General features: G+C 41.3%; 1 protein-coding gene across 4 annotated transcripts; it reads right to left on the reverse strand.

The window, feature by feature from the left end:
- stx3b (syntaxin 3b) lies at positions 1 to 27,762 on the reverse strand. 4 transcript variants are annotated; one of them, XM_072662961.1, is made up of 11 exons: positions 27,349 to 27,760; positions 18,531 to 18,605; positions 18,230 to 18,329; positions 14,693 to 14,767; positions 13,536 to 13,606; positions 13,025 to 13,133; positions 12,377 to 12,450; positions 9,962 to 10,096; positions 7,186 to 7,296; positions 4,908 to 5,015; positions 3,022 to 3,110 (listed from the first exon to the last, which is right to left on the reverse strand). In XM_072662961.1, exons 1-10 carry the CDS (start codon positions 27,376 to 27,378, stop codon positions 4,929 to 4,931), a joined length of 867 nt encoding a protein of 288 aa, XP_072519062.1. In that variant the 5' UTR covers positions 27,379 to 27,760; the 3' UTR covers positions 3,022 to 3,110; positions 4,908 to 4,928. The 4 variants fall into 4 exon arrangements, 3 of the variants coding, with proteins under 3 accessions (XP_072519064.1, XP_072519063.1, XP_072519062.1); XM_072662963.1 differs by lacking the exons at positions 3,022 to 3,110; positions 4,908 to 5,015; positions 7,186 to 7,296 and adding exons at positions 1 to 75; positions 9,691 to 9,784 and having other exon boundaries at positions 27,349 to 27,762; XM_072662962.1 differs by lacking the exon at positions 4,908 to 5,015 and having other exon boundaries at positions 2,073 to 3,110; positions 27,349 to 27,757.
- Between the last annotated feature and the right edge of the window lie 147 nt (positions 27,763 to 27,909).

A 27,909-nucleotide genomic window follows, 5' to 3' on the forward strand; every position in this document is an offset into this window, starting at 1 on the left:
CGAGAAGAAGCTGTACAGATAGGAAAAGCCAACAATCCCCAGAATGACACAACACAGCATGATCATCATTTTTTTCTACAGGGAGAAAGAGAAGCAAATGACAAGCAGCACAAATACATGGTGCATGTGAGGAATACCTGGAGACAGAAATGCATGCAATTTCAGAAGATCAGCAACAGACAGGACTTATATAGCTTCTTTTAAAGGGACACTCCGCCTAAAACTAACAATTCCCCTTTTGCTACATCTGCTGTCAGCATGTGCTTGCCTCCTACAGAGCTGTGGCCTGTAGTCTTGAGGGTGCGGCTTATCAGTTTCAAGACTAGGAAAAGCTTCTTCTAATGAGGTGATTTGAAGGTGAGAGGAGCTTAAAACAAACTACAAGTAATTTAGGGGCAGATATTTGAGGGTGGGAGCATGAGCAGAATATCACGTCCATTTATAAACACCACCCCAACTCATCCCAAATTCATTCCAACTATCATTCCAGAGACCACAGTTCTACTACTCCTCTAGCATCCTGTTCTATTGGCAGTACTTCTCTGCAGGGACTAGACAAGCTGTGTGTGGGCATTTGCACATCTGTGTCAGCAATGGGTGCAACTTAAAGTAGCTGAATGCATTCACTTGAAGGGGTGTCCACAAACATTTGGACATATAATGTATTTAGGCCGGAATACCCCTTGAAGTCATACTGGTTTATAACTGTATGCTATTACTTCCTTCTCTAATGGAAAGGGAAGAAAAGGGGAAACAAGGGAGAATTTCCACAAAGGGTGTGTGTGTGTGTGTGTGTGTGTGCATGAAAGAGCAATAAACAACATTAGGACAGTAACACACTTACCCATGGTTGAATCCTACAAGACTAGATCCTGTTATTTGAGACAGGAGGCAAGCATAACTTCCTGTACCAGTTAAGGATACAGTGCTGTCCACGAGAATCCAGAGACAACAGTGCCCTAGTCTTACGTTTACTGAATCCAGTAATGGTTCCGAGAACAAAAGGTCAATAACATTGATCTGGCTAGAATATATATATATATATATATATATATATATATATTAGGCAGCAAGTGAACAGTCAGTTCTTGTAGGTGAGGGCAAGACAACTGGGTCAGAACATCACCAAAATATCAGGCAGGTCTTTCAGAACCTACCAAAACTGCTAGAGCTATTTTGAGAGCTGTGCATAAACACTGATTGACTAATATTGAGTAGGTCCCTCTTGTGCTGCCACAACAGATCTGACCATTTGAGGCATGGACCCCACAACAAGACCTTGGGAGGGAAGTCATTAGCAGCAGTTCCTTTAAGTCCTGTAAGTTGTGAGGTGGGACCTTTGGTAGGTACTGACCACTGCATACCAGGAACACATCACAAGACCTATCTGGTGTTTTGGACCCTTGATGACTGACCCAGCCTAGTCTAGCCTCCACAATTTCTCTCGTCATTTTGTTTGCTTTGAACACATCCCTACCTTCAAGAACTAACTGTTCACTTCCAGTCTCATATGTAGATCTCACCCCTTGACAGATGCCACTGTAAATGGAGATACAATTACAATTATATAGAAATGTGGAATCTAGTGATCTACACATCAACCCAGGATGGAGAGTGGGAAAGATTATCTCACAGATTGGCACTTTAAACTGATCAACTGTAAACACCCTGCCTTTCCCACTGGATGACCTGGCCAGTACACATGCTGAGACAGTAAAGCACTGTTCAGCCACAGTCATGTGGGAGAAATGACTGTAGGAGGAAGTACAGCATGGAGGAAACCCTACCTAGACAAAGTACGCCTGGACAAAGACCAGGACGTCTGGAACAATGAACTTTAGACAGATGAATCTTGAGTCTTGCTCTGATGTCTGTTTGGAGGAAATGTGGCAAGGGTTCTATAAATCCTTATTATTGGTATCAGTTACAAGTGTAAAACAAAATCGATCAGACCACATTTTGACCAGGTGTTCCTTTTTGGACATCATAGGCTCAGGAGAGTGAATACTTGGTAGATGAGCTAATGCGTCCTAAAAATGAATTAATTAATTCATTCATTCACTCTTCAATCCTTCAAAAATACATCATTTATTCCTTACATGATATTAATAATTTTAGAGAAAGGAGTAAAAATGTTTAAAAAGTCCAGAACTACTTTGCCTTCTGTTATTATTGCTCAACAATTTCACACTGATTGACTTCAAATACATGAATACATTCACAACGGTTTCAAATTTCACTCGATTTTCTGTATAACTGAAATGCAATCATGATAACATGCCATTTGATCACGAGAAACTTGAAATTTAAAAGGCACTAAAAGAAAGGGCTGTTTGCCCAAATTCAGTGTTTCATTAGAACTGAAACTTCAGCAGGTACTCAATACTAATAACACCTTCACATTCAGAGCACTGTACAACAATCACGCCGTCGCGCAGGTCATCCTCCGCAGATTCACAGACTCCGCAGACAGTGAAATGAAGTGGTGTATGTGAAATGACAGAGGCTTTTTAACTTGATATGATTGGGAATGTGCTGGGGAATCAAAAGAATTAAAGATGTAAATAAAATAATAATAAGTTATACAGTAAGAGCACTTGCAAGTCCCACCAACAGCCGGTAATGTCTTTAGTGTATGTTGCTTTTACAGCACACTAAAAAAATAAACGATACTAAGGCAGAAAGTGAAGGCCTTATTTCTGCCCCTCTCCAAACATGACTACAAAATCCCTTATTCTTCGTTTTGATCCCGTTCATTTATGAAAAACATATTCCCTTTGTGATTCCCCCTGTAGCAAGTGCTTCATCTGATTAAAAGCACATTTTCAGAAAAGCCACTGGAGCAGCCGTCCATCAGCTCGTAGAGGGTGAAGAGGGTGGAGCCACAGATGGAAGGGGGAGGGGTGTTTGTCTTGTGTCGTTCGTCTCTTGGCTTGAGAGTGAGGAGGGACTGGGAGCGCAGAGGGACTGGGAGGCCAGAGATAGACAGATGAATGGAGTGGGTGTGGTGACACGTAGGGGTGTGACCTCAGTCAAACAGTCTGTGTGATGATGATGATAACGATGATGACCACAATCACGAGAATGACCACGCCCAGTATGATCATTTTCTACCAGAGACAAAAACAAAGAAGGAATGGTCAGTGTTCAACAATATTTGACCACTGGCAATAAGCTCAACCAAAGATTCGAGTGACCCATCAGAACCAGAAAGTCAGAGAGAAATGGGTGTTTCTACTGTTTACAAAAGTAGTTTAACACACTAGGCTTGGGGAATATCAGATTTCAGTACTGTTACCTACTAACTACTGTATTTGATGGAAGTTAATTACATCACATCAATTACTATACTAATATTATGGTATTACTATACACACACCGATCAGCCATAACATGAGCACCACCTACAGGTGAAGTAAAAACCACTGATTATCTTCATCTACAGCTGCATCTGTCATGGGGTGGGGTTCAAATATTCCACAGCAAGTGAGCGGTTAGTTAAAAGCAAAATGGCCAAGCATAAGAAACTGAGCCCCTCTGTCCAGATCCAAACTGTGATGTTCTAGACGACTGGATGAGAAAACCTTCAAAACATCAGGCAGGTTTTTTTTTTGGTATGCAGTGGTCAGTACCTACCAATAGTGCTCCGAAAAGAACAACCGGTGAACCAGTGACAGGGTCATTAGCACCTAAGGCTCCCTGATGCGATACATGGATGGCCAACCACACGACTTACAGGACTTTACAAACATCAGTGGCTAACATTTTGATGCCAGATACCACAGGACACCTTCAGAGGTCTTGTGGAGTCCATGGCACGAATGGTCAGATCTGTTGTGGTGGCACAAGGAGGACCTACTCAACACTAGGCTAATGTTATGGCTGATTGGTGTATACACACCTTTTGATAGTTTCCACACCTGACTTATCTTCCCAGAAATCAATAATGATAATCATCATTATTGACCCAAGCCTGGGATGAACCTAATCCCAGGGGAAACCCAGGGGAAAGAACCTGAAAACCCCAAAACTACCACCAATACCTAAACCCATACTGTAATAACACTCGTAAGGGTGGGCAATATGGCTTTTTGCCAGAATAGATGATAGTATAGTAACTGGATCATAGAAACGAGAGATCAGCTCAATTATATATGGCATGATAACTGGCTGCATAGTTTATATAGTAACAAGCAGCTGATTGGAAGTCAACATAGCTTAATTTATTGATTTATTTTTGTTCCTTCTTTTACTGAATTACAAAATACTATATTCAATTAGTTTGTTTTAAAGCAGCCCAATTTCTATATTTTTTATCTAAAACAACAACAACAGTACTTGGCTTTATGTAAAAAAATTGTCGTTAATATTTACACCCACTTTTTGCTGAATCCCTTAGTATTAACCAAGCTGCTTCTGTTACTGTGCCTTTAAGACTGATTTACATAACTGAGCTTTGTTCTGATTGGCTGAGCTGCATTGTGCCTCATTTAAAAAGCAGACCCAGAATGGGCGGGGCTAAACAGGGCTGAAGGCTGAATAGATAGAGATATGTAAATGTTGTTTTATGTGACATCACAAAAACAGTTCAATTAAAACAGGCTGCTATGAACTGGGGATTGGATGGTGCGACTTAAAGGGCTGCCAACTGCATCTCAAACTTATAAAATAAAATAAATTCAATGAGTCAATTTTCCATGATATTGGCTCTTTAATTTATTCTAGTTATCTTGCATCCCTGCCACATTGCCCACCCTTAATTGACCACAAGCAGTCATATACACACACATGCTCTCCAGCTTTACCTTGATCAGCAGCCTACCACATCCCATTTTCAATACCCCCCCCCCACACACACACACACACATACACAGTAGTAGGCAAGAGGTCTTCCTACATGTACTCACCAGACCTGTGACATTTGTGACCTATTGCTTCAGTCCTACAGACAGTCCTACTACCAAAGCAATGATGGCAAGAATCACCAACACCACACACACTATAATCACAATTTTCTGTAAACACACACACACACACATGGACACACACACACACACTACATTAGTTTCTGACCACAATATTATTATCTCAAACTGCCGCTGCTCACTATAATAAACATTTTCTGCTAAAGAACAAAAACACAAGTAACTGGTACTTTGAGCATTTTCTGTTACATAGGACATGCACACACACACACACAAACATACAAAAACAGCAACTCCTAAGTCTTAAACAAGCAGAATAGCAAAGCACAGGAATCCCTGGTCATGACTCACACTCAACAAACAAACAAAAGAGATACACACACCCAAAAATGTGGCTCACAAAAATCTTAACTTCTCAAAAAGGCCCAAGAAGATTACTCATGGAAAAGGAGAAAGAGTAAGTGTAGGTGTGAATCACCTGCACAATAAAAAACCCTCTATATTTAATGTTTATCCGTTTCAATATTCATTTCACTTCTACTGTCTATCTAGGCCTTCTTCATACTTCCAGCATGAAGCGCTGTTGCAGGCTTTCCCCACCAGGAGGAGTGTTTCTCACACTGAATCAGAGTGTGAGAGTATAAGAGGAACTGTGTGAGGTACGGTGGTGTACAGAATCTCTATGGTAACCCTGGTGTTTAGCAGGTTTCTGTTGGGTGGAGAAACAGGCGGTGTTGGGGAGTGTGCTTATTATCTATTTACGGCCACAGTGCAGCACCCTGCTCATATCAGATGCCAGTTTGTCAGAATCCTCATATCCTCAAAAAAAAAAAAAGAAAAAAAAAAAAGACAAACCCAACAACACGTATGTGTGTGTGTGTGTGTGTGTGTGTGTGTGTGTGTGTGTGTATATAATGGTGTTTAAAAGTGTTTAATGCTATAAAAGTTTTATGCTGGCAGACCTTGTATCTTCAAAAAGGCAACTTTACAGGTGAAGGAAAAAACCTTTTTAACTTTCAATGGAAATCAATGTAAACAGATTCAGTTTCAAGCGTTTTCCACTGGTTCATTTATCATTCTTCATGACTTAATGAATAATGCCTTAATGAAATGAATTAATGCCAGATTAAAAAAAAAAACACAAAGTTTGAGTTCAGAGAAGAGTTCAGCCTCTGTTACAGACTTGCTGGTCTCACTGAACTAAAGGAGAACTGGCAGACAGTTTAGCAGCATTAAAAAAAAAAAAAACAGAACTGATTGAAATGACTGACCGAATTAATATCCATACCGCCTCATACTTTAAAACTGACTGCCACATAAAGGCAGATATTTACTGTATATCTCCTAATTCTATACTTTTAATATAGACTAAAGGGTCTATCAAGTGTGTGGTAAACCTCAGGTGTTGTACAGCATACAATGCTGAAATCGAAAAGACAAGCCAAGGGCTTCTCATGGGCATGATGCTTCTGTGTAGCTTAGCCTATAGCCTGCATATGGGTAATGAACATTGCTAGGTTCAAACGTAGCTGCTAATTTTCAAACTTTAATTTTCCAGAAATATTTTGAGTTATTGCATTAAAAATAACAAATCTGTTAACCTGTAAAGTGATTTCTAAATGTACAAGGCTAGTATAAGTGCTTGCTCAGTGTTGGGTGGAAATATAGTTCAGCGACTATATTTAAACTAAAACATGCATCATGCAAAGCAGGCCATCAACAAACAGGTAAGGACTTTGTCTATAGACCACTAAACCAATAAGGCCCAGCTGCACTGAGTGGATTTTGAATGGTAATTCAGCAGCACACAAAAAGTTCTTATGACTTGAATCATAATCGGACTGAATAATCGTAAGGTCAGATTTATATACCCTAGTGTTTGTGTGTGCGTGTATATATATGGACAGGAGAGACTTCAGGAATGGCCAGGACAAATGGGGGATTACATATTTCTTGGCCACTCACGCGCCGCGCCTCCTGTTGAAATTTGGCAGCTTTTTTAGTGTCAGCCACTGCCCGCTCCACAAAGCCCACTGATTGGTCCATGTTGCTCTCAATCCTGTCAATTATGCCACCCTAATAGGTGACAATCAAAAAAGGCCAAACAAGAGCAGGAAGGAGAGAGAGAAAGAGAGAGAGAGAGAGAGAGATAGGGAGAGCAGATAGGGGAAGAAAAGGCAGAAAAGGGAAGAAACAGCAGGACCAGCAGAGAGCGTTAGCGTGTGAGGAAGGTGTGTGTGTGCGTGTGTGTGTTTCGTACCTTCCGTGCTTTGCTCTGATACCTGACTGCTTTCTTAGTTTCGGTTTTCGCCACTGCAATATGATCCACTGCTTTCGACACATTCACCTCTATGTTATCAACTATGTCACCCTGAAACACATAAACACACAGCACGTCAGCGGGACACACACTCACACATGAAGGGCGCACAGGAACTCAGAGGCCTAAAAAATAAGATTCTGTTAATTATGCAGCGTACAACACTGTATGTGTGAGATCATCACTACTCCATATTATTCCATACAACCACGTACATGTCACACACAAGACCATCACATACACATGACCAGTCTCACACATACACACTCTCGTACACACATAAATAAAGTCCATCCAGAGAAAAACTGAAAATAATGTTAAAACTTTGATCAAATAAAAGCTCTTACCTCTCTTGCTGTTTTCCTCAGACAGCATATCACAGGCAAAATAAAAGTACCTCCATCAATGCTTGATCAGTATTCATTACATACTGTCTTTGTCATAACAAACCCTCATAACTCCATTAATTGCTCCATTTTTATTTTATATTTGCTTATAATAAGGCTGGACAACAAGAATGATCTATAATTACTCAAATACAACCTAGCTAATTAAACTTACATTCAATGGTTTAATCCTAAAATGTAGCATTTGTAGTCCATTCATCAGGATTTGGGTTAAAATTAATTTCCACGTCACCATTTTTGCTCATTTTTTTATTCTTTACAATAACAAGCTGTTTACCCGCCACATTATATTTAAAGGTGCCACTGAATGCATTCATTGAGTCTTTTGTTTTTTTCTTGATAGTAGTAAGTATACGAGTTTGGTTGGAGTGAGAAATGCTCAGATATGGTTGTATACATGTCCCAGTTATTCTCCCGTTCAAAAGGAGAATCCTATGTTTCATTTACCTTGTAAGGCGGATGTCAGAACTGGGAATGGCGTAATACCGAAGTTTACCACTTCCCGGTTAAACTTTCCGATAATTGTACGCTATTTGACTATAGACTTCAGAATTTATTGTTTGACAGTTCTTTTCCAAGTTCTGATGGTGATCTAACCAAAATATGTCCAACGTTTTATGTCCCAGTTTAGCACTGTTAGTCTTGTCCCAGGTTAGCACTGTTAGTCTTGTCCCAGTTTAGCACTGTTAGTCTTGTCCCAGGTTAGCACTGTTAGTCTTGTCCCAGGTTAGCACTGTTGGTCTTGTCCCAGGTTAGCACTGTTAGTCTTGTCCCAGTTTAGCACTGTTAGTCTTGTCTCAGGTTAGCACTGTTAGTCTTGTCTCAGTTTAGCACTGTTAGTCTTGTCCCAGTTTAGCACTGTTAGTCTTGTCCCAGTTTAGCACTGTTGGTCTTGTCCCAGGTTAGCACTGTTAGTCTTGTCCCAGGTTAGCACTGTTGGTCTTGTCCCAGGTTAGCACTGTTAGTCTTGTCCCAGGTTAGCACTGTTAGTCTTGTCTCAGGTTAGCACTGTTAGTCTTGTCCCAGTTTAGCACTGTTAGTCTTGTCCCAGTTTAGCACTGTTAGTCTTGTCTCAGGTTAGCACTGTTAGTCTTGTCCCAGTTTAGCACTGTTAGTCTTGTCCCAGGTTAGCACTGTTAGTCTTGTCCCAGGTTAGCACTGTTAGTGATATCAGTTAATAACAGTGCATCACACAGTATCATGCTCGTCCAAACATCATGGAAACACTGAGTGTACGACTGATTTAATGAGACAGATAGATTAGAAGTGCTAATAAACTATATAATACTACTGCTTTTATCACTTTTACCAGGGCTGGCGAGGCTCCCAACTTTCCGAGTAGGAAATCCAACTTCTGGGAGGCGTTCCAGTTTAAATTTCCTACTTGGAACTCTTTCTCTGGTGCATTAGTGTTACCTTTTAGCCTCCGGTCGGCCATTCTCCCTTTTCCAGTTGGCCTAGCGTTAGCTTTCAGCCTGCTGCCAGCCATTATACCTTCTCCCCTACCCCTAGTGTTAGCTTTTAGCCTGTGGTCAGCTGTTCTCTCTTCTCTGTTGTGTCTTTTAGCATTGTGAGCTTTTGCGTTTAGGCTCAAGAGGCTTTCACTAGTGGACAGTTCATGTAAATGTTGGGAGCATGAATAAAATGTTGTAAAATGTGTTGAGACCGTGCACAGCTCTGCTTTATGTGGGCTTTCTTTTAAAAGGGGACTCATCAAAGTTTGAGGTTCACAGTTTGTCACTGCCATAAACTGAACTAGTCAAAGGACTCTACAATTATAGGACACCTTTAAAAAAATCAATGACAATATGGTCATATTGAATGGGCTTTTGGAGGGGTTTGTTATGACACTGACAATATAATATAATATAGTACACAGAACATTACAAATAATGGCTCGTGCTGCTAAACACAGTCAGTGTGAGCTGTGTGGGCTAAATGCATGAAGAATGAAAAGAAGGAACAAGAGAAAGAGGCCAAGGGTAAAAGGTCTGGACAGGTCAAGGAAAATGGCTCCTGTATGGGGGATGAAACTCACATTTGAATAGCAGGGTTCTGACCAGCTGAAATTCCAACCAGCGGGCAGCCAATCGCATGAAGAGGGCACAGCAAGGGGCCAGGGGAAAGGAGAACTGAGGCCAAGAGAGAGAGAGGGAGAGAGAGAGAGACGCAAAAAGAGTGAGAAAAGGAAGAAGCACAGTGGAGAAGAGAGGAGGAAAATGTTCAGGGGAAACTGACGATCCGTGAGCAGGAGAGTGAGAGTGGCGGAGTGATATATAAAGGGAGGAGTGATGACTGGAGGAGTGTACCTGACTCTCTACGAGCATGGCAATGTCCACAAACATGTCATGGAGCTCCTTTATGCTGCTCTCCAGGCGCACAATGTCTTTGTGTCGGGATTCGATCTCGCTCAGCGCCTGCTTGGATATCCCTGAATCTATAATCTAAAAAACACAGAGAGAGAGAGAGAGAGAGAGAGAGACAGAAAGAGGTAGAGAGAGAGAGAAAGAGAGAGAGAGAGAGAGAGAGAGAGAGGATTCACAGTTTATTGTTTATTACTGGTAATTGTGCTACTGGTCTTTACCAAACTGATTATATAAGAGGCTGCAATAATGATATGCTGTAAACATCCTGACCAATCATAAAACATGCTTCATAATTTCTGCTCCATCCACACATACATTACATGGACAAAAGTATTGGGACCCCTGCTCATTTATTGTTTCTTCCAAAATGAAGTATCAGGTATTCAAAAGAGGTTATCCTGCTTTTGTTAGAGAAACTGTGTCTACTGTCCAAGAAGAAGGCTTTCTACTAGATACTGGAGCACTGCTGTGATGATTTGATTGCACTCAGCAACAAGAGCTTGAGTGAGGTCAGGACCCCACCTCATCCCCAACTCCTCAACTCATTTCAAAAGTATTGTATGGAGCACCGTCCATCATGCCAGAGAACACCAGAGAACACAGTTCACAGCTCATAGCAAACACCTGGCATAAGGCATGGTGCCAATAGGTTCATGTTTACATATAGAGGGAGTCCTAGTTAGTAGGTTCTGTATAATGAAAAAGTAAAACCAGTCATTAGCCAGCAACGACTCTGCACACATTTACAGAGTGATATCAGCGTTTTTGGAAAGCTGTGTCACACAAAACACCTAAAAACAGAGCTATGGAGAAAATCTTCATCCTGAAAGGCGTTTTTAAAAGCCTCCATATGGTATTTTTTGCACATGAGCTCTAATTTGGAGCTAATGCACATTAATCACCAATGCTTGGCAACTATGACAATATGAACAAGCCAAAACAGAAATAGAATAGAATAGAAGCATCAGGGAAACAAAATATCATTGCGGTTTCCAATCTAACAATAACTTCCATCCATTGTCAAAAGTGGTGGCAGAACCAAAGAAAAAGCATCAAGATGCACAGAAAGTTTCTAATGTTTTTCAATTCATTCTACTTTTATCTCTGTGTGGTTTTAAACTAGTTACAGGAGACACATTCACAGCTACTGTATAAAGCAATACTGATACTGTCCGTTCAGAACTTTTGAGGTTCTCCCTAAGTACAATCCAAACCCATTCAAAATTTGCCTTTTAACTACACACAGTCATATGAGAATATTAAGACCACCTACCTAATAGAGGGAATAGTGGGAAAACCACCCTTTGCTCAGATGACACTAGTCATGGCACGGACTGCATTAGGTGACGTAAGGTGTTCATTACAGTGAACTCCACAGTGGCGGGTCGAGCAGCTGTCATTCCCCTCAGGCATTAATGGCCCATGGGGCACCACTGTTATGCCATTGGGAGGCACTTGATGTGCGAGAAGTCCATTCTCAGTTAATCTTCCCTATGGCAGCTCTAGGACATCCTACGAAGTTAGCTGTTTTCAAGATGCTACGACTCTTCTCCCGGTACCCTATTTTCATGCTCTTTTCAGTCAAATAGGATTCTTTGCCCATGGCGATGGTTTTGCTCTCTGCTACAACTGACTGGTGCGCTCGCTTATTTATGTGCTGTGCAGAAAACCCTGTCACGTGGTTGAGTTCCTTCCAAACCAGGGGTTGTCATAATATTCGGATATGACTGTGTTGTTAATCAAGTAAGGGGGTATATGTGCATGGTTTGTGGATGACTGGCCTGTGCAATCAAACATGTTTAAAAACCATCACAGAAATCATTTGCTAAAACCACATCAGCACATTTTGTTATCAGGAAACTGGTTCCTGACCGATTGTAGGACAGTGTTGTGTCATGAGTCACTAAGAGCACATGCAAATCTGGGAAAAGGGCAGCATTGCCAGATATTGCGCAAACAGTAAAACACATGAGTAATCCTCCTGTTATTATGTTATCTGTGTCTGTATTTAATAACTCCTCATTTCCAGTTCTCTCCCAAATTAAACATGTGTGTGTAGATGTTCTGATCCATCCAGAGGTCAGCAACCACAATCAGAGTCTGTTTTTTAAGCATTTTTAAAAATTGTAACCAAAGCTCCAGTGCTAACTATAGACAACATCTGATCTGATACAACCCCCTGATGCACTGTGAGCATAAAAATCCACTAACTAATGAAGGACAGATTTAGGCCAAAAGCTTAAAACACATGCAAGATCAGAAAGAAATAAACAAGCATGCACGTGAGCTTATGCATGGGCATACACACATGCACACATACACACACCCAGATACAGAAACATTAAGAACACAGTTTACCCCTGCTGTGAAGACGGCTGCATTCCCTCCCTCGAGCATCTCTTCCAGTTCGTCATCAGTAGTGGCTTTCCCAGCTAAACAGAGATTGACAGAACACAGTCTTTATAGAGGTGTGTAGAGCAGCCTCAAGCCACACTTAAGTAAGGGTAATGTAATGCGACACAAGTTATTACTTTCCACAGAGCAACAAACTCAACAGCTTGTTGAGCTTTGCACTGAACTGATGTGTTCAATCAAATGTCTTTACAGACTCACTGAATGATTCAATACACTGAAATACAATTGGGAACTAAAGAAACTTTAATTTAGTGTATTTAAGAGCTAAGAAAGAGGTACGAATTGAGAAAGAAGAAAGAGTGTGGTATGTCTGTTTGACACTCACAGACCACAAGTGCAAGAGAGGAACCAGTTTGAGATTGCGCTGAAAGGCGGTTATAGAAAAGGCATTTCGTCTAGAGTTGGGCCAGAGCTTCTCGTAATAAAACAGGACAGTTAACTATACAGCGCAATGCCACAGGAAAACTGTCCAAACCATACAGATGGATTAAAGGATAACTCTAGGTAACTTGGACCACACTCATGCCAAGATCATGTCTAATCTGAAATAAATAAAGCTGCATGTGTTTGTGTGTAATCTGTGAGACTCACTGATCTCTAACTGTCTCTGGATGCGTCCTTTGCTCTTCTCTCTGAAGTCCACCTGAGCTTCATTGTATTTCGTCATCACATCCACAAACTTCCTGGAGAGAACAGCATGCTGGAAGAAAACATGAAAAAATGTAACCAAGCAATCAGTAACGGCACCAGTAAACACACAGAGCTAATACTTGTAAATAAGACTTGTGTTACTCTAGGCTAATAGGTGCCCCCCCCCCAAATTATCTTAAAAATGAACATAAATACTGTTCATCACAAAACAATAAACAACAGTTATTGTGACAGGCCTAACCTAGTGTCCTCTAGCACCACCACCCCCCGAGATAGGAGATATAACCTGCATAAGGGTCAGCATGTTCGACCCTACAACTGTCCAACTGTGTTGCCAGTACATTTATGATGGGACTCCAGAGCAATACTTGGCAATACTTGTCTACAGGGACCAGACAAGCTGTCCACCATGATTTAAAATAGGACGGTAAATTCACCAACATTCACCAACCTGTGATTTGCGTATCCTTATGTCAGCTGACACTCTCTCCTCCTCATCTGACTCAAGATTCCTCTCAATGGCTGCAAACACACACATACATACACACACACATTTAGGTTGTATTTAACCTGATTTATCATTTTTTTATGAATCATGATACACAAAACAGTTTTCTAGGAATATAGAGGACAGAGAACACTGGTCAACTGCAAGTTTAATTGCAAACATAATTAGTTAATTAGATCATTAGTCTGGCTTAACTGGATGAAGTGTAGCAGATTCTAAAAAACAACAGCACTATAGTAAGTATGGGAGTGTGGATCTGAACAGCAGTTTTTAAGAATCTGATGCGCTGTGTCTGTGATCACGTGTTTTGTGAAAATGTCTTTAAATCATGATATAATCTTTTTACCACAGCGTCCACCCCTAAGTTTTACTTATTCAAAAATTGATCTATATCATGCAGATGCAGAATACAGCGATATACCACAATACTCTAATAATACTTTAAAATACACACTATTATTTATGAAATACAGTCAATCAGTGGCAATTCTAGCTTGTACGACACCCTGGGCGAGACCAGAGTTTTTCCTTTACTCCAGCTGCTGTAGTGCTGAACCGCTGAACCCAGTGAGGGAATATCAGAGGCAGGGCTGGCCGACATTACCTCAAATCAGTGTCACGATTAACTGAACATTTTACCTCGACTATAATTAGTGAACAATTATAGAAGCTGTTTGAGTTGTTCAGTTGGTTCAGGGTTTGAGTTCTCCTTCATGCTGCTGCCATGTTGCAGACTGGACACACAGAAAATGCTAAAAGAAGCACTAACTAGAAAATGTATTGATTTCTTTGTTTTTTAAATAAATAAATAAATACATACATATAGAAATATTCAGCAAAGGCAAGATTACATTAATTAGAGGTTCTCAATGCCAATTCCGAATATCTTTTGCTTTTTGTTTGTTAATATAATTTTACCATAACATCATACAGAGTGCTAAAAGGTTAGGTCATTATTATATTACATTGTCATATCGGCTCATGACTATTACAGATATAATTAACTTTCCTGAATCTATATTTAGGTCTTTTCAAGGTTTTCATTTCCAACAATGAACCTAGTGAGACGTCCAGAATGCTAATGGAGCAGCTAGACTCACTCTTCAGCTTGTTGCGGGCATTGTTGGCCATCTTCTTAATGTCATTGGTAAGGGACTCCAGGTCATCTTGTGTTTCTGAAAAAAATGAAATAAAACCCATTAACACGGTAGGCAACGAATACACTTGCTCAAATTTCTTAATTAAGTTCCAGTGATTTTTTAAGGTGAACTTGAAGCTAGCTTGTATTACCATAATCGATCTAATTCAAATTAGCAACATACAACATCACTGATAATTACCTGGTGTTGAAGGGTGTGTGGTTCTTTATTTATAAATGAATTAATGACTTTTTTTAAAAACAAATTCGTGAGCTTAACTGTGTGCAATGAATCAGCACTTCCCACACAGTCCCATACAGTACATAACAACAGAGTGAATGAAGAGAAATCCCGCATTGTTTGGGAATGCTAGCCGCTCCCAGGCACGCCACAGTAGTGCTGTATCAAGTTTCTACTGAAGCCACAGTCCAAATACTCTACAGGATTTTCACAAGAACTGAGCAAACCGATTGTGCTTAACCTTTTACAGCTTTTGTCCATATAGTGCAATTTCACTTGTACTGTTTGGACAAAAGTATTTGGACACACACCTCCTCATTACTGAATTCAGATGTTTTATTCAGTCTCATTGCCACAGGTGTAGAAAATCAAGCACCTAGCCATGCATTGAGTCTGCGTTTACACACACTAGTGAAAAAATGGGTGGTCCTAAAGAGTTTACTGAATTCCAACGTGATTCTGTAATAAGAGCCACTGCTGCAACAACAACAAGTCAGCTGGTGAAATTCCTTCCCTCCTGGATCTTCCAGCATCGGGTGGGGGTGGTATTACTGAACAGTGGAAGTGTTTTGGAACCACAGAAAGCAACTCAGCCTCCAAGTGTCAGACAACGTAAAGTTACAGAGTTGAGCTCAGAGCATAGTGCAGAAAAGTCTGACTCAGTAACTGCAGAGCTCCGAACCTGCTGTCAGAGCTGCAAAGGGGGACCAACTCTATATTAATGTTTATGGATTTAGAATGGGATGTCATACAAGCTAATAGGTGTCCCAATATTTTTGTCCATATAGTGTACTATCACGCCACCAAATAATCTACTCTGTATGTGCTGTATTTTATAGCATACAATAATTGACACATTTACCAGAATTTAGCAAAAGACCTGAAAACATCCTGGCTCAACGTCTTGTGTAAAGAACCTTCTTTTCTACTTAAGAGGTTTAGGTAAAGCTCCCTTTTCAATTTAAAATGTTCCCCACAGTCCCATCCTTCCTTTAAGGAATCAAAAATGGTTACACTGTCTTTTTTGCTTATGCTTACGGTGCGTAATGCAGTATATGGTGTAGAATGAGACCAGTCTGTAAACCTCTGAAGTACTTCAGAACTTCACCTAAGGGCATATCTCTATGATAAAGTCCTGTAATACAGCTGGCAGACATGGTGTTGACTGTCAATAGCCTGAAGAACAGCACAATAGTCAGCCAAACCCAACATTACCATACGGGCTTTTTTCACAGGTGAAGGCTAAACGTTTGGCTAAATGAAGCAAGACAAGACTGAAGCAGGTGCTGTGGCATTTTCTGCACAGTGGAAAAAACAGTGAAGATAAACGTGGGCTCACTATTTAGCAAGAGACAGGTCACTGTTGCTCTTTACAATTTTGCATTAGCTGCTTATTAATAATTTATAAAGGTGTTTATTAACAAACAAAAACAACTATACAGATGAAAGTATTGGGACACCTACAGGAGCTTTTATGACTACTATTCTAAAACCCATAGGCATTAATATGGAGTTGACCACAGGTTCAGAGCTCTGCAGTTACTGAGTCAAACTTTTCTGCACTTTGCTCTGAGCTAAAGCTCTGTAGCTTGGCGTGGTCTGGCACTTGGTGGCTAAGTTGCTCTCTATGGTACCTGATCATCTCTATGCTTCCACTGTTCAATAATACCACTCCCAGCTGATGGTGGAATATCAACTGACATGTTGCAGCGATGGCTCCTATTACAGAACCACGCTGGAATCCAGTGAGCTCTTTAAAACGATCCATTCATTTACTGCATGGCTGGGTGCTGGGTTTTACACCTGTGGCACAATGGGGCTTAATGAAACAAATTTAATGATTTAGAGGTGTGTCCCAATACTTTTGTCCAAATAGAGTATTCAAGCATTTGAAATTGTTTATAAGGGCAGTCTATAAAGTAGAATTGTAAATTATATACAGCAACATTAGATGTAAATCTGTAAACTGTGGGGTAAAATGTAACAAAATTTATTTAGTTAAATTGGTTCAAGTGGACAACTTGCTTTTGGTCATCTCGTATTCTCAAAGCTAAACTAAGCATATATATAAAATAAATGATTCATTAATTTCTTTTATTTACAAAAAACTAAACAAAAAAGTAAATATAAAAAAAAAAAAGAAAAATAAAAAGGCAATATAGCTCTATATATGGACTTTTTTCATAAGCTTCTTTGTATGAAATACTACATGTTTTTCAATTACATTTCCAACAGAATATGATTAATAAAAACCCTGTTGTGTTTTTCCATGTAGTTAAGCTTGTCCTTGCATGTAGTTAAGCCATAAGGGAATGGGTTTTTACAACCTGTATATGGACAAGGAGTGGGGGTGGAGATAAGGATAAATATTAGCCCCCCCCCCATCCCCCCACCTTTTGGGAAAATGGGTGCTGTCCTAAATAAAAAAGTCGGCTGAAGAGTTCAGCAAGTAGTGGAGAAAGATAACAGGCTAAGAGTTTCTTCCAGTAAGTTAATATTGAGAGGCAGAATTTTACATTTAGGTCTTTACTGAAGGAGCCACTGTAAAACGACACCACACAAATGATTGAACATGTTACCTGAGTGTCAGTTTAGACTTTAAGTGTCCATATTTGAGTGGGAATGCCACAAAATGTTCAAAATGTCAGTATAATCATCGTTGTGATGTAAACAAAGCCATTCAGAGAATTGTGATTGGAAGCAGACGTCTGACGAGTTTAAGGCCTATAGTCATATCGTCATATAGCATTTTACCATATCGCCCAACCCTAGTCACGGCAACCCCTGGTTTCTATCACCACCACTTCAAAGACATCTAAACTGGTGAGTTTCCCTACAGTGAACCGTTACACACCAAACCACTCTGAGTGACTCTGTTTACATCTCAACATCTGAATCATGCATTTCCATTTACACTAGAGGTTAGCATAATGTGACATATTGTGACAAAATATGACTACAGCACAGTTAATTCATTAATAACAGCTCATTAAATCTACTATTAAGTTAGTGAAAATGACTAAATTATGAATTCACACATTTATTATTTAGTTTTAATCAACAAGTAGGTCTGGTGTGCCCCTCTACAGACCGAATCTGCAGACTGTAGAAAAACACAGTATCTATATAATTCACACAGCGGTTTGAATCTTTGTATTTCATCTAAAACAGCAAACTGGCTTAGTTCTTCAACCACTTGCATGCACGTGTGTTAAATGTGTGTGTGTGTGTGTGTGTGTTGGCATTTGTGTGTCTTACTTTGATCAGACGTTGGTGCAGACAAAATAACGGAATAAAGCTTCTTCACTTCAGCCACGTTTTGATCAATCTTATCAATGCTGTTCCTGATATCTTCAATCTGAAACACAGAGATACACTTTTACACAACAAACTCAATAAAACACACACACACACACACACACACACACACTGACTAAAACATTCAATGTCAGGTTTTCTGAATTCAAATAACCCTTTGTTTGGCCTTCGTATGAAGAATGCAGAAAATGGAAACAGCGGATCATGATTTGCCTACAGGCAGACTATTAGAGTACTTTACCTGGGAAAAGAACTCATCCATAAACGCTGCATTATCCACAGCGATCTCGACTTCATCATCATCTTGATCGCATGTCTGAAAAAAAGCATACAGAGAAAACACTAGATTCAGTACTTAAAGGTATACATGAACAAACAAACAAACATCTGGGAATTAGATTTGGAGTTTGATCCCTAAAAACCTTGTATCTCCATTTCTGCCGTTTTTCATTCAGATTTTATTATAACAACAAATTTTACATCGACTTCCATTAAAAGTTACAAATATTTTTTTCTTTCTGTCTATATAGGGCCGAGCATGCCACACTACCTGGACAAAAGTATTGGGACACCTGCTCATTCATTGTTTCTTCCGAAATTAAGGGTTTTGTTGGAGTAGCTGTTGGAGTAACATCCTCGCCTACTAGATTCTGGAGCATTGCTGTGAGGATTTAAGCTTGATGCGAGTGAGTCAAGATGTTGGATGATTATCACCTCAGGTCTTTCCCAAGTCCCTAAATCGTCCCAAAAGTATTGGATGGAGCACCACAATTCCAGAGAACACGGTTCTTCCACTGCTCCACAGCTCAAAGCTGTTGCCCACACCTGACATTAGGCATGATGCCAATAGTCTCATGCTTATCCGATCCAGAGATTTCTATTATATTGGCAATACTTCTCTACAAGGACTAGACACGCTGTGTTTGCACATCAGTCAACAATGGGTGCAACTTAAAGTAGCTGAATGCATTCATTAGAAGAACTTATTTTTGGGCCTTTCATTCTGACAAGACATGAAATCTTGGCAAGACTATGAAATATGATTTCAGAGGAAACGACAAACTGAATAAAGACACATATAAGGAACACTTTTTACAATGCAGCCTACAAGTCACAAGCTGTAGGGCTCAAAGTCTAAGTAGAAGGACACCTTGTTTGTTCTTCGTCTTGTCACCTTACTTTCTGTCACGTCATCAGTTTTGTGGCAGTTCTATCACTTCGCCACAGGCAACACAACCCCACAACCACAACCCAGCACACACTCACAAACTGCCTCCCTTAATAGCGCCTTGGAGACTGGTGTCTTTATGGGCAACAGTTCAACAGTAAATCATTCTAAAGATAGCTAATACCAACAAACAACAAGCTTCGTGTTCTCATGGCCTCTGTTCATACACAGCTTCACAGTGACTGACCTATTCCATATGCATAGTTTGATTACAAGTATCCAGCTCTGCTTCAGAAAGTCTGAACAGCGTTAGAAGGCTACAGTGGGCTCGGGTGAAGGTCAAAAAAAAAGAAATACACACACACGCAGACACACACATACACACAGCATGTGCTGGAAAGGCTGAGGCAGGGAGATAAGACTACTCGACACTTCCTGAAGTGTGTATATATGTGTGTGTGTGTGTGTGTGTGTGTGTGTGTGTGTGTGTGAGAGAGAGAGAGTGAGCAGGAAAGACAGAAAGAAATCATTAACGCCTTAAACGCTAGGCTTATTATTAGTATTATTAGTATGGGTTGGGCAATAGGGGAGAAAATGGGTGAAAAAGTGGATTAAAAAATATATAATAGTGATATATTTTAATGGGATGTGAAAATCTGACATTTTTCATGTCTGACTAAACTGCATTTGACTACCCCATGTAAACGCATGTGGCTAAGGTCTTATCAGGATTCTAGTCACATAAAGTGTCCAGGTGTAAACGGGGTCAATGAGACTATTTGGCTAGTAGGAAAAAATGGAAAAGAGGTTTACGTGTACATGTACATTTCCTAAATAAATAAATAAATAAATATAGAAAAAGAAAAAGGAAAGCTTCCTTATCATCAAGATATCAATATGCTGATACCCCAATGATACAACAGCCATCCACAGCTGGGAGTCCAAGAGAGCAAAACTGACCACTCTCGCTCTCTTGCCCTCTCTCTCCCACTCTTTCTCTTGCGGGATTGAGGTGAGAGGGAGGCCTCACCTCAGTGCAACGTTAGCCAGTGCAGGCATCTGTTAGCTGATTAGCTGTAACAGAGCTTACAGTTAATGTTCTCCTCCAAGCGTGTTCATGTGACTGGGAGGAAGCACGTGCCAGCCTATAGCCTCCCAGCACTGGTGGCATTGTCTGCAGGAGACAACGCTGGCAGGTGGGAACTGCCAGTGACAAAAGTGAGGACAAAGCCAACTGGTTTGTAAAGGAATCGAAGTCGGCCATAAAAATCACGACTAGTGCACCCGAGCTGCCGATACCTCTATTACTATTAATCTCCGTCTAGGTGTAATGGTGTAATGGGCTGAAATCCTATGAACAGCTATGTGACTATGCAGTCTGTTCAATCACAGTAGAGTGGTGGCGGCTGTTGTTGTTTACAGGTTCTTAACCCGTCTATCACATATTTCTATGTGATTTCTATGCAGTTATTGTGATGTAAATTACCACCAAAATGTTAGTGTATCATCAAACCTCTAAACTAAAGTGCAGCCATTAAGGTTCAAAGAGTGTGTGTGGGGGTGTGTGTGCTGTGAGGTTTGTTCAAGCTCTTAGCAAAATAACATGAAAAGCTGAAAAGGTGTGAATGTGTTAATTGTGTATTATTGTGTTTCAGGTATGTTTAGATGAAGAGAGTTCAGTCTTGGTTCCTGGAAACAGACAGAACAAGCAGATAAACACACACACACACACACACACACACACACACACACTCAGCTGCTCAGTGTCCCACAGTTTCTTTACATTTCCTGCCAGAGGGCTGTCTGCGGGCGTCTGTGTGTGTGTGTGTGTGTGTTCAAAATAATCCTTCACACTCACACACAGGAACAGAATAATGAAGCCCCACCAGCAAGTTAAACATTAGAGAGAGAGAGAGAGAGAGAGAGAGAGAGAGAGAGAGAGAGAGACCTGGGAAAACACAGCCAACCAATTTTAGCATTCAGGCTGAGACGTCACAGCCTACTAATGAACCAATAACTCTCTCTCTCTCTCTCCCTCTCTCTTACACACACACACACACCTTTAATGCTGTATAATCATTCGACGGCCATAACCAGGACGCCGGGCAGGAAGACACGGAAGGAACAAGCGCTCTGGGAGAAGATATGTAAAACAATTCCGAAACTACTCTCTGGCCTATGTAAATACGGCTCAGCTGTAAACACACACACACACACACACACTCAAACGCACACAAAGCTTCCCACACATGCTTCTCTATTCATGACGTTTTGCTAGGCGACTCCAGGTAACTGAAGCAATAAGGAAAATATTTGACTGACAGAAAGTCGTCACCACAGCAACAAATCCTGCTGCTACCTCTTAGGACCTCTCACTCACTCTCTGCTATGGTGCATTCTTGTTCACGGCCCGTTAGAGTGTAGCAATATGCAGAACATCAGGTTTTCCACGCCAAGGTCAAAAATCCAATATACAGACTGTAAACACGTAAACAAATGTGTAAACAGATCAAAAGTACAACACTTTCATTCACATGTACGCCATGGCCTTGGCTGATGCTCTAATCTAGAACGACTTCCAATTGAAGGGGGTCCTACACTGGCATTACTTCCTTCAAAAGAAAATCCAGTTTCCCCAAAACAGAGCTGGAAAACCGGCCAATTCCAAAACCCCAAACTGTTGCATCACAGTCTTGACTTGTTATATTTACACCCCCACAGAGTAAAGACTTTTAAGAACACTAACTGGACAGCCCGCTCGAGAGTACGTCACTCAACCCAGCCAGTACAGTGAGTATCAGGACACAGCAGAGCTAGCAAACTCCGCTCAACTCTGAGCTCCACAGTGCAGCTCGGAATTGCTGATGTTGAAATGTTTGAAATGTGTGGTTGATCCCAAAAAGGAAATTACATTTCATGTCAGAAGCCCTGCATAATGATGCATTACCAAGCGTTATGTTAATGTAGCATCCTGCCCCTCCTTTGATCAGGATCGGTGATCATCCAATCATACTAAAAGCTAACTGGCGATTGGTCTCTGCCCATTTTATTTCTAATAAATAAAACCCCTATTATTTTCTACCCAACTTGGAAGGCCAATTACCCAATTCCTATTCATAGGAGGGTGAAGACTTGCACATCTCTCCCCCGACACGTGAAGGCAGCCATTGCTGCTGATGCAGCATCGCTAGGTAGCCAGAGCACTCAGAGGAAAGTGACGCTCCCCAGCTCCGATACAACAGCTAATAGACGCCTGTGCTGACTAAGATCACACTGGGAGTGATGTGGGAGGAAGTACCATCAACCTCCGGGCTTTTCACAACAGGGTTGTGGGTTCGAAACAGCAAGGCCTTCACCCTCTCCGATTCCTGGGCACCACCGCTCCGGACACGTGTGCTGTGTGTGTTTCACTAGTGTGTGTGTGTGTGTTCACTGCATGGATGAGTGCAAGAAGCCAAATTCCAACACTTATGGTGAATATGGTTGTCTTGTCTTGTCCAATTGTGCTCTCCAAGACTCCGGCTGCTGATGACAAGAGGATCAGATTCAGAAAAGAAAGCGCCACACAGCACACAGCACACCACGCTGAGAGGGCACCAAAAGGGCAGCAACACTGGAGTGTCCTTGTTACAGTGTTAAACGCTATGCTACGTGGCTCCTTTATGGTAAAATAACAGGGTTGTAAACAGGCCCAACCAAAGCTGCATACTTACTGTTCATACACCAAAGAACATAATTAGCCTTGCTCTCTGACCTACGTAAATACGGCTTAGCTATAAACACATATGCATGCATGCACACAATCAAACGCACACAAAGGCTCCCTAAAATACTCCACAAATGCTTACGAATAGCACCTTCAGGCCATGTCTAAGCACTGGCCTCATTGTTGGGAGATAATGAGTTCAATCCCCATTGACACCACAGGCATTTGTGGTGGGGAGCCCCACAGAGCAAAATTAGCCTCGCTCTGTCATTGTCTGTGCAGGTAGGTTGTCCCTCCCTTTCCACACCCTACCCCCATCTCCGAGCGTGACACAAGGCAATACAGACGTCTGTTAGTTGACGTAACAGAATTGGACAGTCAGCATTGTCCTACAAGTGTGTTAAGCAGTCTAACGACTCTATGGTAGTTAGAAAAAGAGGTGTTGGCGCTTTCAGAGGAGTCTAAAGGATCAGACTGGGCCTGCTGCACAAAATGCTGCAGTTTAACATCCAGCATAATAAGCAAGGGTATAACAACGTCTGCCGATTCCTCAGTTCGTACAACGAAACAACTTCCTACACGAGATTTCTGCACAATCTGTCCGAGATCATGATTCATTGGGTATATTGCATCATTCAGACATCCTGATTAACACCAGCGAGTAAAACAGAACTGTGCCTGGTTCACACTCGCAGCCCTTAAACAGCATTTCACCATCATATAGACTTCGGGCATGACTTTGTGATCACAGCTGGCAAAGCAGGCGGTGTCTTTAGCACTTCTGTTTTACAGATTTTGAGTGAAAAACATCAAAATACTTCTAGCAGGGAGAGATGCAGCAAGACTGGTGAAAACCTTGCGAGTCTGAGCCACTACTGGGTAAAAGTGCTGCATCACGGCCTAATGCTTTCAGTGGAGTTTCAGCTTTCAGGGTGTTTTGTACAGGATTAAGAAACGAGGGAGCTGTTGGGTGTTCGTGCTGCTCTTAAACCAGATTTGAATGGTGAGTGTGAATGTCTGCATCTCAGTAAAAACAGCATTTAAGAGTGTAAATTACACAAAGCTCAAACACTGGTGATAAAATAGGCTGGTAATGTTAAAATGGCAATGTTAAACGCTCCCAACACACCTAGTTCAACTAATCAGCTCATTAAGAAGTCCTTTTAGAGTTGTAGAGGGTGTTTAAAGGCAGGGACACCTCTAAAACACATAGGACAGTGTGCCTCCTGGACCACCCTCCTTCATTAGTCTTGTTCCAAAGCCTAGGCTGCAGCTGAGGTAGGCCAAGTCCTCGATATGGACTGTCCTATAGAAATCCTCCTTAGTATCTTATTGGTCACACAAAGTCTAACCAGGCTGAGTGGTGACATCACAGGAAAGACCCCGACTCTTGTAACTGTGGGGGGAAACTTTTGTTTTTTCATTTCTTCACAGAAATTAATTATATTTATAAAAAGTAATATTTTTGAAAACACACTCTGCTCTAGAGGCTTCATTTCCCATCATTCTTGTGCTTCTGTTTTATACTTTTGTAACCAAGGGCTGTGAAGTATACATCAGCTGCGTCCTCCAAATCACTCCGGACAAAGACTGGGCGTTAAATGAAGGCTCCTTCACTTTGGAATGGTCTTCTACGACATAGCGGCCTAAAAAAAATGCAGCCTAGACTTTGGAACACAGCCGCTGTAACTCATCTTGTAACCTTGAAACGTTAAAATACTGCAGCGTTAAGTGACATATAACTCTGGGACTCATGAGGAGTTCAAATGATGTGACAGATTCTGCAGAAATCTCCAGCAGAAAGTCAATGAGTAGTACGAACCGAGACATCGGTGGATTTTGTTATGCACACCAGAAGAACTGACCCACTCTTCAACCCCTAGTTCTGTGCACTAGATCTAGTTACAATAACCAGCACCTGTATCTAACGCCCTTCAAGGCAGTTGTTCATTGCAGTATGCGGATCAGATGTGGCCTATGTTTGGACGGATACTGTAAGGAGAACACCTCAGCCCATGCGGGTGATTTTTTTAACAATGATTTTACTGTTAAACAATATACAATGAGTTATTGTTAGAAGCCAGACTGAAACTGGTCTGGTCCAAAGGTGGTTGAAGTTGTGAAAACCTGGAAGGATTGACTGCTGAAACTCCAACAAGCTAATGCAGGACTGTACTGATGCAATATCATAGTACTTTACACATATATCACAATACTTGTAATAATGATGTTATTAAACCCATCCCTCCTGAGCACAGAGTAGCAGCAACGTCTTACTAAGCTTATTCTGACTGGGTTGTTTTGTTTGTTTGTAAACTTGCTATTTACTCATGTGTTAAAGATTGATAACTGTTCCTTTAGCATAATCTGAAGCATAGTAGTTAACTTTCAGGGCCTGGATACCATGAGTACAACAAAATATAAGCATAAAACTTGGTAACAGTGACTTTTGCGATAGATATATCACTAAAACTGAAAAGCAACCACTCAGCAGACCAGTACAGAAGCTATAAATCGCCCAGCTCTACAACAAGGGGATCAAATGCATGACTGCCACTAACACTGTTACACATCTTTCAGAACAGCAAGTCATTTTTTTTACTCATTTATCTAATGGACACTAGTTGTCCCCAAACTTTTGACACATGGTGTAGGCCTACCTGGGTTTGAATACATCCATAGTCAGCTCCCCAGACAAAACACACTCTGGACTGATATCTGTTGTTGCTGGTCTACTGGTGTGTAATAACTGGTTTATAGTGGGTGAATGTGATGCTGGGTGTGATCAGGGTTTCTATAGCGTGTGTGTGTGTGTGTGTGTTAGCATTAGCACTAGCCTCCACTCGGTGCTGAATAGGCTCCTCAGTGCTGGTTTATAAACAGAGAAGGGCGAGCGAGCGGTTCTGCGGTTCTCCCGCTGGTAAAACAGAGCGTTTCAGTGATCGTTTTATAAGGGGTCAGATATTATGGGCTGTATTTAGGTCCCACTGTAAAATAGCTCCACATTGCAGAAACTCAACTCCTTTATTTACCTTCTGAGAACGTCCGCACAGCCGAACGTCCATTAAAGGCGCTTTGAGGACAGGGTGTTCAGATAGTCCTCTGAACACCCTGATTTGATACTGGCTTGGGATTAAAATAGCCCATACTCGACCCATCCAAATATGCCTAGATCGGCACTTTAAAATAGTTTAGTTTACAGAAAGACACTGGATAGAGATCAGTACTGAGCGATATCTCCATACACATGCAATATACAGGCACATCCAAAAGTCTGGACAGCCCATGGTCACGGCCACTGCATCTTCTATTGACTGATTATTACTATTAATTTGCTGAATAAAAAAAACAGGGAAGCAAACCTTTGTACGTGGAATATTTGATCCCAGCATGTTTATTTAAATTCCCCAGTAATGTAAATTAACAGTAATTGTGCAGTAAAATGAGTGCTCTCTATAGGCAAAGTGTACCTATCTATACTATTGGACCATATTACACCTTATAAAAAGGTTTTCATGTGTTTCTAACATTTCGTCACTGTCATGCAAAACCTCAGTCTTCGTATCTCCAAAACTGCAACTGGTTCATTGGTCCATTCATCATAAAACCATTGCAAAATATACCAAAAAAATAAATAATATGAATCTGGTATTTTTGGTATAAGTTTTTTTTGACAGTTATTTCATTCTTATATACATTGTAACATGGCTGGGCTGGATGGGTTGGTAGGATGTCTCTTAGGGCCCTCAAAGGTTCAGCAGTGGCCCAGGCTGGCTGGCTGGCTGGCTGGCTGGCTGTGTGTGTGTCTGTCCACCCCTCCCCATCCCATCCACCAGCAGTCAGCTGACCTCATCATCTGCCTTCTTACAGCAGGACACGACGAATTTATTATTTCGCTTCCTTCCCTCATAACCTGCCATTTCCTCACTTATAATCAAATATTAGTTGACATTACTTTCTCCCAGCTTATGAATTCACCTTTACAGTCACCTGGCCCACCTTTACAGGACAGACGAGGGGCTCGTGCCAGGTCCCTCAAAGACAGTGGGGTCGTCTGGGTTAAAGTTAGGATCGAGATAAAACTCGATAAAAGCTTTTAAAAATAATAAAACAATAAATAAATAAATAAATAATTAAATATATACAAGCCCATCACAGCTAAGATAATCTGCACACTGCACTCACCGCCTTCAGCTGCTCCAATCGGTCCTTCATCGCTGTGTCTGTGTCTGAAACGGCTCGACAGCTCAAATAACACGGATTTCTGAACGATACTCAGCTGAAATGTGGCGGAGGGGAGTTCAGCTAGCTGTTAGAGCCAGCTGCCCAAAGTTTTCGCCCTCTCGCTCTCTCTCAGCTTCGCCTCTGGCTGCTCCAAGACCCCTCTCTCCACCAGCGGGCCATAAAATATGGCTGCTCTGCTCCAAAGCACTAGCTTTTTTCCTCTAAATCTGTCCGCTCTGAGGATTAAGACAACAGTTGTGCTCGCTTAATCTCTCTCTCTCTCTCTCTCTCTCTCTCTCTCTCTCTCTCTCTTCCTCTCTCTCTCTCGCGCGCGCGCCTGTAATCATTCTAAAACGCAGAGCTCGCTCTCAGTTCGCGCATGCTCCCTCTCCCCCTGCGCTTCATGGTAAGGGATAGACACGCCCTGCTTGTACCAGCTTACCTGTGTGTGTGTAAGTGTGTAAGAGTGTGTGTAAGTGTGTACTGTGTGTGTGTGTGTGTGTGTAAGTGTGTAAGAGTGTG

The sequence above is a fragment of the Salminus brasiliensis genome, chromosome 19 (genome assembly GCF_030463535.1).
Source record: "Salminus brasiliensis chromosome 19, fSalBra1.hap2, whole genome shotgun sequence".
NCBI classification, from domain to species: Eukaryota; Metazoa; Chordata; class Actinopteri; order Characiformes; family Bryconidae; genus Salminus; species Salminus brasiliensis.